The sequence below is a fragment of the Megalops cyprinoides genome, chromosome 21 (genome assembly GCF_013368585.1).
Source record: "Megalops cyprinoides isolate fMegCyp1 chromosome 21, fMegCyp1.pri, whole genome shotgun sequence".
Classification (NCBI taxonomy): domain Eukaryota; kingdom Metazoa; phylum Chordata; class Actinopteri; order Elopiformes; family Megalopidae; genus Megalops; species Megalops cyprinoides.
The window spans coordinates 11,946,292-11,960,206 of record NC_050603.1 but is presented as its reverse complement, the minus strand read 5'-3'; the positions used below and the strand labels follow the sequence as shown (position 1 = coordinate 11,960,206).

General features: G+C 45.5%; 1 protein-coding gene across 1 annotated transcript; it reads left to right on the top strand.

Annotated features, from left to right (window-relative positions):
• The first annotated feature begins 2,405 nt into the window (after positions 1-2,405).
• Positions 2,406-12,880, top strand: LOC118769159 (otoancorin-like). The gene is made up of 22 exons (XM_036516186.1): positions 2,406-2,471; positions 2,821-3,011; positions 3,280-3,425; positions 4,165-4,274; positions 4,726-4,871; positions 5,285-5,393; positions 5,766-5,984; positions 6,283-6,444; positions 6,843-6,983; positions 7,288-7,343; positions 7,874-7,994; positions 8,390-8,508; positions 8,938-9,073; positions 9,367-9,560; positions 9,688-9,778; positions 9,965-10,139; positions 10,473-10,657; positions 10,971-11,123; positions 11,584-11,726; positions 11,862-11,998; positions 12,272-12,369; positions 12,689-12,880. The coding sequence occupies exons 1-22, from the start codon at positions 2,406-2,408 to the stop codon at positions 12,878-12,880; spliced, it is 3,090 nt and encodes a 1,029-aa protein (XP_036372079.1).
• Positions 12,881-13,915: the final 1,035 nt, after the last annotated feature.

Below are 13,915 nucleotides of genomic sequence, written 5' to 3'. Positions count from 1 at the left end.
CTCACAGGTAAGATCCCAGACATCAAATGCTGAACAGAAAATCTGAAGCACTTCATGCATGTGTATCTCTCTCTGTGTGGTAGTCCATATGTGTGAGCCTTGCTAAGCAGGTGTGAGGCTGTGTTTGAGGGACTGGTGGTCAGCTTGTGTGCCATCGTGAGGCAGAAAAATATACGTGTGATCAGTTGAGTCCACATTCAAGCATGCCTCTCCAACTTTGTAACCATCTGTGTGTCTTCCTTTGTTTACTCACTACATCTTCATGTTCTCACAGCATGACAGTACAGTATTTGATTGATTGCATATGGTGCTGTGTTTTGTTTAGCAATGGAAATGATGTCATCAATGACATCATCAATGATGCCTGACCGCAACTACTCCATAACTGGCTTTCCTCCCCTGCCCCCAGGATTCACTGACACAGCGCAGAAACTGGTAACATCAGAGCTTGCAACTATCACACCACTCTCCGTAACCATTACACATTCACTGGCTGCAACTACCACACCACTGTGTGTAACATTACGCAATCACTGGCTGTAACTATCACACCGCTGTCTGTAACCATTACACCATCACTGGCTGTAACTATCACACCACTCTCCGTAACCATTACACATTCACTGGCTGCAACTGTCACACCACTGTGTGTAACCATTACACATTCACTGGCTGCAACTACCACACCACTGTCTGTAACCATTACACCATCACTGGCTGTAACTATCACACTGCTGTCTATTACCGTCATACCGCTGTCTATAACAACATTATCAGTCATCACATGACCACTGCCTAGAATCGGATCTGTGCTGAGGTAGTGGGCCTTTGTTTGGGTTGATGGTGTCCTGTCTCTGCTTGTCTTCACAGATGGCCAAATGCTCCACGATGGGTGAGAGCTTCTACTGTTTTGCGTGTGCGTGTGCGTGTGCGTGTGCGTGTGTGTGTGTGTGTGTGTGTGTGTATTTCTGTGTATGTGTGTGTATGAGTGCGTACATGTGTATGCTTCTGTCTTTTCTGACTGCATGTGTTTGTCATTCTGCATGTTAGCGATGTGTAGACTGCAGTTAGTCACTGATTAACCTGTCTTCAGGAAGCAGCTCATTCAGTCTAACTGCAATGATTTTAACTGTTTTAAAAACTATTTTAAGGAATGCATGATAAATGTAGTGTAAAAAACACAACTCTTAAGATTTTTAATGGAAATAATGGAGAAAATGCATTTGATCAGTTAGATTGAGTAGAGGCCTCAGTCTGTCACTGTATATGTCTCCTGTGTTGCAGGATACCCAGTACCCACGATGATGAATCACACAAGGTAATGATGCTTTATGACTATATATTTATGTTTAGCAGAAAAGGTAAAGCTTATGGTGAGAAAGAGTGCATGTCCACTGCAGTATGATGGTGGTTTATTATATTTTTGGGTTGTTTTGGATCTACGGGTCCTGGAGCACTTTTAAGGAAAACGTTAGTCAAAGCCACACCAGGACATTTCCGCCAAAAATCTTGTTCCCATCTGCCATGAAGTTCAAATGTGGTTGAAAAAGGACATTCAGACATGACAACGACACAAAGTATTCATCCAGATCCACAAAGAAGTGATTAACTGAGCACCAACCAAATGCACTCAAGTCTCGATCTCCAATATGACAGTCATATTTTCTGGAATAGAAAATATTGTACATACATGTTCAATATGTTCAATTTTCTTTTACAGCATGTTTTTGTTCCTAGTTAGTCAGGGGTAAAGATGAAGGACAGTGTACTCTATTTTTGCCACAGCCTTGGGAGGTACTGTGATGTTGTGATACTGTGTCATTCAGATGGAAAAGTGGGCATGTTTTAGGTTATTTAATATAACGTTTTCTGTGTGAGTGATTCTGCCTACATTCTCTTTTTGTCTCAGTTCCGCTGTAGGAAACACATCCACCAATCCGTTCCACCTGTTCCCCGTCCTTCTGTCCTCCCTGCCCTCGAACCCCTGGCTCTCTCCACCTCCCAGTCAGCCAAACGACACCACGGGGCTGTCTGTAGCAGAAATGCACTGGGTACCATCCTTTACCCCTGCCTTTCCTGATGTTACCATGCCCATACCAGTTATCCATATGTTAGTCCATGCTGTTGTCCCATAGAATGTCAGAATTGGACAGAACTGGGTTTGAACTTGAACAGAGTAGCCTATAGTGCCACTATTGTCAGTTTTGCATGATCATCCTTACCTGGTGACCGGTTCCACAGTCAGTTTTTTGTTATCGGGTATAGTTTATTTTGATTTACATGGAAAAAAACTGAACAAAATTTGAAGTGATGGTTGGGCATCAGTGTGTTTCTCTGTGGCCTGTCTCTTCACGGTTGTGTCTTCACGATTGTGTCTTTTCATGGATCACTCCCCTCTAAAGAACATGACAGAGAAGGCGATGAACTGCTCCAATCTCCTGCACATGATTCAGATGATGAGGAACTGCACGGTCAGTGCTGCCATCTGGTGGTCAAAGCACATTCGTGCAAAGTTCACCCATGTCATCTGAGCTTTTTTGTGTCATGTAGATTAAAGTTTAGTCACTTAGCAAACACTCATCCAGAAAAACATAGTGTAGTGCATGATATGATAAGCCTCTGTAAACAGTGGTTTAGGTACGAAAATAATCCATAATTCTAATGAAGCAGTGCAATTAAATGAAACAATGCTACAGTCAACATATTGTTATGTGTATAACTCTGGTCCAGTTCTCAATGATTGTTCATATCTTCTCTCTCATCCTTCTTATGACTCCATCCTCTGCATCTCTCTGTCTGCTTCCCTCACTCCTCCTGCAGGGCGGGTCAGTGTGTTTCATGAGGGCCTTTGTGGCCCCTCTGTCCTGGGACACCCTGGTAATGAATGTGACAGACCTCGCCCCAGAGGATTTCACCCTGCTCCTCTGGGGGGCGGAGCCCTACCTTCAGAACATCCCGTCCCCTCTCCTGACCCTGCCTCAGCAACTGCTCCCCGCACAGCTGACTGAGATGTGAGTGGAGGGGGAGGGATTGTAGTGGGGCTGGGGTGCAGATGGTTTGGGGCTCCAGCAGAGTCTGTAGAGGCAAGTGACAGACCGACATTGTATCAGCCATTGTAATCAGTGGTCAGTGATGTTTTGAAGGGAAGTGGCCATGTAAGGCCAGTATACCGTTTCCAGGTAGGATTGAATATGACCTAAAGTACATTTAATGTCTGGGTGTCACTTTTCTGACTTATTTAGTATGATGTCTGTAACCATATCTCTCTCTCTCTCTCAGCATGAAGTTATTCAATGAGTTGTTCACTTCCCTTTCTCTGGGCCATCGAGTTCATATCTCTCACTGGGCCAAGCAGCAAGTTGCCCAGAACTACTTCAACTGCACATTGGACCCCCTCTTGGGTTCCAAACCCAAATCCCAGTCTGGTTGGTTTCACCATTGTGCGCATGCTATTAGAATAATCAAAGATGTTGCCATAACTGGAATTTATGTTATGGTTTCCATGGGCTGCTATTTGACTAATTTTGTTTCTCTTAACTTTAATCATGTATTACAACGATGAAGTATGAAGGTGTCTTTTCTGAGTATTATTAAAACCACTTAAGGCCAAGTACTTTCACTGCACACACTCTTTATTTTTATTGTGAAACTAAGATGTGTTTCATTTATAACCACTCTTGCTTCTCTCCTTACCACCAAACACAGGCACTGAGTGCTGCAACAGACCCTGTGAACAAGTAAAGAGCGAGAGACTGAAAATAGAGGGAGCAGAGAGAGGGGAGCGTAGTGTAAAAAGGCTGAAAGGAGTGAAAGTGAGGAAAAAAGGGTGACAGACAGAGAAAAAGTATAAAGGAAGTATAAAGGAAAAAGGAAGAGAGAGGGAGTGGGAGTGAGGAGGGTGGAGTGGGAGAGACTCTGAAGAGGAAGAGGTGGTTACGGGGAAGGAAGAAGATGAGACAGCGTGTATTTTGGCAGCCTTGTTTCTACAGATGGACACATACATACTCCTAACAATTTTAGTATGCTGTAGAGGGCAGACAAAGTTATAGCATACAGTTTGAGACAACTGTGGGCCTAGCATAAGCATATGTGGCTGTGTCATAATAAAGCTTGTGTGTGAAGGGCTGAGTAACCTTCGCTCCTCTCTCCACTTATCTCTCACAGAGCACTGCCCCGCCACTATGGAGTGGCTGAGGGCGGATGTGATGGAAGTCATGGGGCGCTTCCTTACTCTGCTACCGTCCTCTGAATTTGAAGCCGTCCCTAAAGAGGAGGTCACTGTTCTGCTCACTATTGTCTCACATGCTTAATTTCCCTCCTAACAACTCCAAAGAACAAAATTAATCATGTGGACGAGGGTGGAGGATATGATAAATTGTGCATGTTTGGATGGTGTGTGTGTGTCCAAGTGTGTGTCTGTGTGTATGTATGTTTGTCTTTCTATGAATGTACGTCTGTGTTTGGCTGTGTGTCTGTGTGTGTGTGGGAGTGGGTACTTGTATGAATTCTGTGTACGTGTCTGTTTGTGTTCATACTTGTATGAGTCGGAATCGGTGTGAGTGTGTGTCTTTGGGTAAGGGAATGTCTGTATGAAGTGTAGGTGAAATGTACGGGAATGTATGTGTGTGAAATGTAAGTATGTTTGCGTGGGGGGTGGGGGGGGGGGATGTGTGAAGTATTTGTGTGGAGGTGCATGCCACTAACTAAACTCCCCTCCTTCATCAGCTCTGCCCGTTCTTTCTGTCGCCCTCATTCCCCAATGCCTTCAGTGGGGTGGGGCCTCTAACCCCCTCCCTGGCCAGGACAGTCCTTCGCAGGGTGATGGAGGAGTGTGTCCATGACAACCAGCAGCTCCTCCAACACCTGGGCAGGTGTGTGTCAGGGCATGCATATGATAAGTGTGTGTATGTGTGTGTGTATGTGTGTGTGTATGTGTGTGTCTGTGTGTCTGTGTGTGTGTCTGTGTGTGTGTGTGGGGGGGGGGGTTTAGAATTGCAGTGCGTTAAGAAGTATAGTCATTTCCTTTAGTCTATTTCCATCATCCAGTTTGATTTAGTCAGTCACCTTAATATTACACTCTCTAATTCTGCTTTTGCTATGTCACCAAAATCTATGGTCTACTCTATCATCTAAATCTACTCATTTCAGTGCTCTTTTCTTGGATGGAGTGTGCAGTTACAGGTAGTAGACTATGGGTGTGCACAATGTCAATGTATGACTTTTGGCCTCCATTGTTTGCTGAATGTATGGGTTAATGTACCTCCCTCCCTGTCCTTCCATTCAGACTGGGCTCCCTGGCGTGTTTCTACGGCGATGTGTCATCTCTCAATGCGTTTTCCAGTAAGGCCCTTCTCTCTAAGCTCAGTGAGTGTGGGAACACTGAAAGCAGCAAGGTACTGTTACTTCTCTTACTATTGGTCTCACCATACTTCTGCTGCTTGTATTCTTTCGTTGTAACAGGAGAGTAACTCTTTCCCTCTTCACATCCACTCCCACTCCCTTCTCTTCTTCCATCCTTTCCTTTTATCTTCCTGTTGCGTGGTTCACCATCTTCCCCTGCCGCCCTGCCTCCACTTCAACTCATTCCCCCTCCTGTCTCTCTTTCTTTCTCCCCTCACTCTTCTCCTTTCTTCTCGGTACCTCTCTCTCATGTTAATCTCTCTCCTTTTGAACCTGCCTCTCTCCTCATCTCCTCTGTCCCTCTGCCTCTTCCCACCTCCTCTCCACCCTTTCCTGCCTGTTCCTCTCTCGCTCCCTCTCTCCAGCTGAAGAAGGAGCTGGTGATGCGGGTGGTGTCTGAGGAGGGTCACTCTGTGGCCACGCTGCTGCAGCTGGCTGCGTCAGCCACGTCGACCCTGTCGCTCCCTCAGCTGGCCCTGCTGCCCGTCTCTGAGCTCCGGGCCTCCCTGTCCTCCCTGGGCCGGGCCCGGTGGCACCCCGCGCAGGCCCGCATGCTGGCCAACACGCTGCTGCAGGGGATGCAGGTGGGGCACGGCCATTACTCTGGCCATGTGCATTTTATACCACAACAATCTCCTCTTCATTCACCCTCTAACCCAGCAAGCGAATTACACAGTAACTCAGGGCTGCTTACATAGCTTTTTAATATTCCTCATGATTGATTTACATTGATAGATATTTACTTCAATAATGTAGCTTCACTCAAAGGCACAACAACTCCAGTTCTAGGGCATCAAACCTTCACTCTCTCACCTGTCTCTCCTTTTTACTCCCTCTCTTTCACCCTCCCACCTGTCTCTCTCCCTCTCCTCTTGTTCCCAGTCCGTGCCTGGTCAGGATCTGCTGTCTCTGGGGTCAGTGGTGCGAGGGGTGGGCAGCGCGGTTCTGCGGAGGGTTGGACCCCAGGGCCTGCTGGGTACAGACGGGCTGAACACCCTGAGCCAGGAGCTGTCTGAACTGCAAAGGACAGCCCTGCTGGAGGGGGTGAGAGAGGGGGAAGGGAGGGAGGGACAGGAGAGTGAGAGAGGCAGTACAGTGGTACAGGTGTGCAGGAAGAGGTGAGGCAGTGAGGAAAGATGATGGAAGTGGGAATGTGTGGGGTGGAGAGGGATAAAGTAGGATTGTGAATAGGGAGATATGATGGAGGGTGAAGTCACTATCATGATTTTTCAAAGTTATTCCGAGCCTCTGAACTATGGCCCTCTCAGATTGTCTGAAATTTGTGCACATACGCACACTACAAGGGCATTGCTAGAGGACATATTTCACCTTTGTATGCCTTCTAATGTAATATATGATTGAAATACTGTTTTAGCTGTCTTCTTTTATGTATATTAAGTAGAATCCAGTGTGCAGTGGCTGACAAGTTTCTTTTCACACAGTTACACAGTAACACAAGTGTGTCAGAGGTGGTACGGTGCGTCTCTGGTCCCCTGCTGTCCAGCCTGTCGCTGTCTGCCCTGTCACAGGCACACCTGCAAACTGTGGACCAGCTGGAGGGGCGGAATTGGACTCGGGCACAGGTAACGCCCATAATCAGCCTAATCAGAGCAGTAGTGATTATCAATTACAATCACTCTGACAGATCCCCACTCAGCCTGGTAGGGCCATGGTTTACGACATTGTTTATCTGACACCAAAAAAGCTCAGGTTCAAACATCTGTTTCCTTAGTAAACCAGCCGTTGTATAAAGGATAAAGTCAATCAATTAACAAATTAAAAGAACCATGACTATGACTTTCTGTTATCCTGGAACCAGAGGGACAAATGACTTCACTGCCTGTCAGAGCTAACACTATATTACTACCCTTTTCTCTTGTTTTTCAGTCTGCCTTTCTGGTGAAGAAGATTTTAGGCAAGACGTTAAGACCTGAGGATATTGGGTGAGAGGTGTCTCCATTTCATTTTGACAGTTGTCTCTTTTGTGAGATGACTGGTGTGATCCATATCAGTTACTGGTTCCATTTATATGTGCTGTGCAAAATAATTATAATGGAAGTTAAGACTGAGTTTATATCAGTGAAAATATGATGAAGATGATAAAGAACATGATAATTTTAACAAAAATGTAAGTAATGATGAAGAAAATAAAGATATAATTACAATAGTGATTATAGTAGTGATGATGACTATAATGAAGAGGGTGACAATAGTTTATTATGTCTACATAATAAAAAATACATATGGTGGTAAATATGATGATGATTATGAGAATGATAAATATCACTGTGATCAATATTTATCATCATATATCTGTGATATATGATGATAAATATTAATAATTAAGATAGTGATCAATTATTATGACAGTCATAATGATGATCATATTAGTATTAATGATGATAGTGATATTTATAATAATGCTGATTGTAATGTTGGTGCTAATGTCACTGTGAACGTGGCCTGTCCTCAGGAGGCTGGGCTCAGCAGTGCAGGGTGTGACCTGTGAGATGATTGACAGCCTTAATGAGACTGAGGTTCTGGCCGTGGTGCAGACGCTGACACAGAGTGCAGCCTGGCTCTCCAAAACGCAGGTGTGCATGCAGGCCAGCTGTCTGCAGTTCCACACACGCATTAATGTGCTTTTATGTGTGCGCACTAGCATTATACCATACCTCTCTCTCCCTGCCTCCTCTCCCTTTTTCCATCAATCACTCTGTCTGTCATGTCTTTCTCTCTCTCTCTTTCTCTCTCTCTTTCTCTCTCTCTCTCTCTCTGTCTCTCTCTCTGTCTCTCCTTCTCTCTCTCTCTCTCTCTCTCTGTCTGTCTGTCTCTCACTGTCTGTCATCTCTTTCTCTCTCTTTCTCTCTCTCTCTCTGTCTCTCTCTCTCTCACTCACTCTCTCTCACTGTCTGTCTGTCTGTCTGTCTCTCTCTCTCACTCTCTCTCTCTCTGTCTGTCTCTCCTTCTCTCTCTGTCTGTCTGTCAGGTGCGCTGTGCAGCGAAGAAGCTGTTCCAGAGTTTGGAGAGCAAGAGAGAAAACTACTTCAGCAACATCACAGACCCTGAGCTGAGCGCCATCCCTGCTCTGCTGCTGCTCCAGCTTGCGTCAGTCCAGCTCCATCAGCCTTTATCACATCAGCATTGTCACTGCTCGCCTTCACTAACATTCTTCTCTTAGTCATTTTTATTGTTAATTTAGCCATAACTGTAATTAGCGATGTTCAATACAGATACTGTTAAGCCCCTTTCAGGCCTAAGGTGGTGTAAGGTGAAGTCCACAGCTACACAGGGGAAAGTACAAACTGTATGAGCATCCTAAAGCGTTGCTTTTTATTGTTTTGCACGATTGATAACCAGTGTACCACTTTAAATAAGGATAGGGATAAAGCTATGGTTTCACTTATGGTTAATGGAAGTAGTAATCTTTGTCTTTAACTGATGCCATTATAAATGATTATATATTTAATTATCTTATTCTTCTTCTCCCCTTCTGTCTGATACCAACCCCTCTACCCCGCTGTCCTGCGCCGGCAGTCCGGAGAAGATAGCAGGTCTCCCGGATGCAGTGTGCCCCTGCTTCCTGGAGAAACTGTCCCAGACTGACCTGTCCTCCCTGCCCCACAGTTCCATCTCTCGCCTCAGGCTGACAGACAGAGCACTGAGCTGCCTGGTACACACATTCACCACAGAGAGAGAGAGACCATAATGATTACTAATATAACATTCCCGCACCATCTTTAACAAGCCGAGCCAATTCTTCTAGCTTCCTCAATGAGAATTCAGTTGGTCTGCATAATTCTCAACACTGCATGCCTCATAACTACATCTATACAAGCAATGTTGAAATTATGGTATTTCCTCTAATAATTGCGTTGGGGTTACTTTCACCCTGACAAGGTATTTTCTTTAATACTTTCAATGGGGTTATCTTTAATTATATGTTTATGTCCTGTATCCTTTCAGGGGAAGAACCTGTCAGCAGTGACCCCTGCTGACATCACTAGCCTGGGGCCTCTTGTGTGTGAGCTGGAAGCCTGGCGTCTCTCTGGCCTGGCCCCTAATGCCCTCAATGCCAGTCTGTTGTCCCTGACCAAGTGCCCCCGAATTCACCCTATCTTTAGTGGGGCCATCTTTGAACTTGTCCGAGCAACATATGGGTAAGAGGCTGACATTATACTTCATATTTAATAGACTCAGTTACAGTTTTGCAGCTCTTCAGATCATCAGTATCATCAGTTGTTAGGCTACTGTGTTTGACATTTTTCACGTCTGGTGATGTAACAGAGACCCCTCGGACTGGTCCTTGGGCACAATGACATCACTGGGACCACTCCTCCTGCTGAATGACTCTGCCCTTATGTCATTACCATATAAGGTAAACACTTCCATAACCTGTATTTCATTTCCACAGTCTAATTAATGTTTGTCTACATCTTGGAATACAAATAAATGATTTCTATTCAATTGTATAAAAAGCACATGATGTGGACCACTATAGTGATCTTACTCCAAAAGACAAATTAATTTATCTTGCCATATTCTGTCTGTACTTCCTCCCCAGCCTTGGCTGAAAACGGCCCTATCAGATCTCCTGGACAGCCTGCCTCCCACCCCCTCCCCTCGCCCACCGGAGGAGTTCATCACCCAGCCAGACCTCTCAGCCCTGCACCAGAAGCTCTTCTCCCTCTCCACCACCACTGCACCACCCAGTACCAGAGTCCAGCAGTGGATGGAAGGTGTGTGGTCTGACCGCTGCTCTCTGTTTGGATAGGGATGTCGCCATAACACCCATCATTTGAGGGACACAGGCTCTGCTGATGATCAGCTCATTATTTTATTCCCTGCAGTTGTTTGGTTCACTTGAATTATTCAATACATCTTGTCTTTCTTCCCTTCTCAGTTTTCACACACACGTCATCACTCTCCCCCATCTCTGTGTCCCTCTTTCCCTCACCTGTCTGCTCTTTCCCCCTGTTATCCTGTACCATTAATGCCTTATTTCCCCATTCTCCTCCATGCTCCGCCCCCCTTCCTGGCCTGGCCTGGCCTGTCCCGTCCACCCCCAACAGACCCCTCCCTCAAAGAACCCATGCTGCTGGCGATTGAGGAGCTAGGCGAGAGGAATATGCATTGGACCCCAGATCAGCTGTTAAGCATGTGCACCAAGACCTTCGTGGAGGGTGTGTCCAAACTGGGCCAAGTCTGCCACTACAGCCCCCAGCAGCTGCAAGCACTGAGGAGCAAGACCATCCAGGTACTGCAAAGGGACCCACCAGGAATCATAGGGTTAAACATTTGAGGTCCTGGGTGGAGCTTTCTATCAGCCTCCATTCAGTCCTGCACTTAACCTGAAGCGCTCTGGGAAGAATCCAGCTGCATCAAAGTGTCAAATGTGAACACATTCTTCCTGGATGAAGACATCTGTCAGTCATAATTTTTCATGTTGATATTGACACAGTTATAGTGTGTATATGCATATGTGTATGTGTGCCGTTATTGGGCATATGTAATCATTATTTATAAGTCTCATTGTTTTCCTGTCCCACTTCTCCTGGTGATTTGTGCAGGTGTGGGGTCCGCTGAACTCCCTGACTGAGTTACAGGTACTGCAGCTGGGCTGTGTGTCTCAGGGCTTCTCCCCCACAGAGCTGCAGGAACTCAACATCACGTCCCTGGACACGCTGGAGCTGCTCTCCCCCTGCAGCTGGGCCCAAGCCCAGGTCAGCCTGTCATCTGGGGGTAGTGATAATGATGATTAAGATAGTGAGGGGCGCCAGTGTAGCATAGTGGTAAGGAGTAGGACTCATAACCCAAAGGTTGCCGGTTCAATTGACTGCTGGGGCACTGCCGTTGTACCCTTGGGGAAGGTACTTAACCTAGAACTGCCTCAGTAAATATCCAGCTGTATGAATGGGTAAAAAAACCTAACCTATCTAAGTCGCACTGGATAAGAGCATATGCTAAATGCCAGTAAATTAATGATGAGGAGGTGGTATTTGTGCTGAAACTGATGACAATGGTGGTAATAGTGACGAAGGAGGTGAAGATGAGATGACAGTGGTGGTGATGATGATGATGATGATGATGATGGTGATGCTTAATGCAGATAGTGATGAAGATGGTAATAGTGATGCTGCTATGCCAGTGATGATGATGATGAAAACTGATTTCCCCTGGCAGAGAGAGGCCGTGTTGCGGGGGTTCATGAGGAGGACTGGCCTCACGGCTGGAGCTCTGGGCACAGTGGAAATGGTGGGACTGGGCCAGTTCATCTGTGGACTGAGCCCTCAAGAGGCAGAGCAGCTCAACACTGATCCCTTCAGGTATGACACTGCACTGCACCCACAGGCTGAACACTGGTGTTGGTGATGATGATGATGATGATGAAATTGAGGAAGTGGAGTTGGTGATGTAGCCGAGGGCGGTTCTGAGAATGACGGAGACGGTGTGTGGAGCAGGGAAGCCCTGGCAGCAGTGGGCAGAGTCCAGTGCACCCAGGACATGGCCGATCGACTGAAGGAGAAGGTGCTGGTGTTGTTCGGAGAGGTGGGAAACTGGACTGAAGCCCAGGTCAACACCATGGGAAATATCATCGGTCAGTCACAAGCTGCAGTTAGTCCTCTAGCTCCAGTCCACCCTTCTCCCTGCCATTGCTCTCTGTCTCTTCTTCCCTGTGTCTTTTCCACACCTTTTAAAATTCTGCTTTCTTTTTTATCTCTCCTAATAATGTTTATTTACAGTGATTTTATTTGCCCTTTTGTTTCTTACAGCCCCTACTGCAATTTCTTGTCAGTTCCTGTAATTAGCCATGATTCTTGGTGGTTGTATTTTTTTTGTAAATGTTTTGTGGCGGCCATGTTTCCCCCAGCGGGTCTGAACGCATCGGAGCTGCAGAGGCTGAAACCTGCTGTTCTTCCCTTCATCGCTCAGACGGCTATTCCACTCATTCCTCCAGAGCGGCTGGCTGTGAGTGCCCCCCTGCAACATTTCCCTCTCTCTCCCGTTCTAACCACTCCTCTTCCTCTGTCTCTCTTCACCACCTTCTCTCTCCTAACACTACCTATCTCTTTCTCTCACTTTCTCTCCTCCTAACATCTATCTCTCCCTCTCTTTTTCTTCTAAATACCCTCTCCCTTCTTTCCACCAGCCCTCTTTTCTTCCTCTTTCCCTCCTTCTGTCTCATTCTCTTTTTTTGTCTCTGTCACATCCCATGTTATTGTATAATCCCATTGTGATTACAATAGATGCTTGTTTTTATTGTGCTGATGAGTATCTTTTTGTTCAGGCATTCTCACCCAGTCAGCTGCAGGCCCTGGGTCCTGACAACGCTGCCATGGTGACTGATGCCCAGCACAAAGCACTGGCGATGGAGCAGTACGTGGCTCTGGGCAAGGCTCTGGGGGTGACTTACGTCCGGGTGGAGGTTGCTACAACAGTGAAACAACCAATGCCAGTAGCAGCAAAAGCTGGTGAGTAAAGAAAAGCATATTGTTAGAAACGATTTATCGGTTATGTTACAGAAGATTAAAAATTTCAAAAAGTGGTGGCATGTAAGGGAATAGAGAGAATAATGTTAAGGCAAGATGTTTTTCACACTAACATGGTGGCTCTGGGTCAGTGATTCTCCATAACAGAGTATTAGGGTCAAACAGAACCATGCTGTTATACGTGGGAAACGGCATCCTATAAGTAATAAAATATATATCTGTCTTTAATTCTAGGACCTTCTGGACTGGGGATTATGGGAGCTGTAGTCTGCCTGCAGCCACTCCTACTGCTTTTACTGAGATATGTTCAATAGACAAATTTCTGTCTGTCCTAGCTCACTGCATCAATTTGTTTGAGTCTTTGCTTTTCACAACCTGCATTTAGTTAATGCTAACATAACCTCTTCAACAGCTGGTATTAGCATAACAAAATAAATATGTGTGCAGTAGAAATTTTCCAGACATAGGACCAAATTAGCTAACGAAAAGGGTAGATTGGTACTGGTAAGTAACTCAGACTTTGACAAAAGGATATTTTCTCCCTCTTCCACCGAACAGTAGAGCACATATTGGTGGAGGTGTCTGGGGCACAGTATACAAGTATGTGCAATTTATATACTAGTACAAAATTAGACTGTAATAATTATTTTAGCCAGAGCTCTTTTGTATAACGACTGTTTTTGCTTGTTCATCTGCAAAACATGGCAATCTGCCCATTTTATGTAGGGGCGTCAGACTCATGGAGCCACATGTAGACCAGTTTCAAGACCACTCTAACTTATGTAATTATTCAGATACATCTGTAACTTTTTACAAGTAATCAACTGCAGATGTGACTGTGCTTGTGAATAATTAAATATTTTGTTTATTATGAGAAATGGATGTTTTTTTGTATACAGTTAACTAATTGAACCAGCTCAACCATCTCTCCCGTTGACAATTCTTAGTAATTTTCATGGACAAGAGGAAACCTTTTCTGTTTTTTTGCCTGTAATGGTGTGTGAAGACACAGCTGTGAAAACATT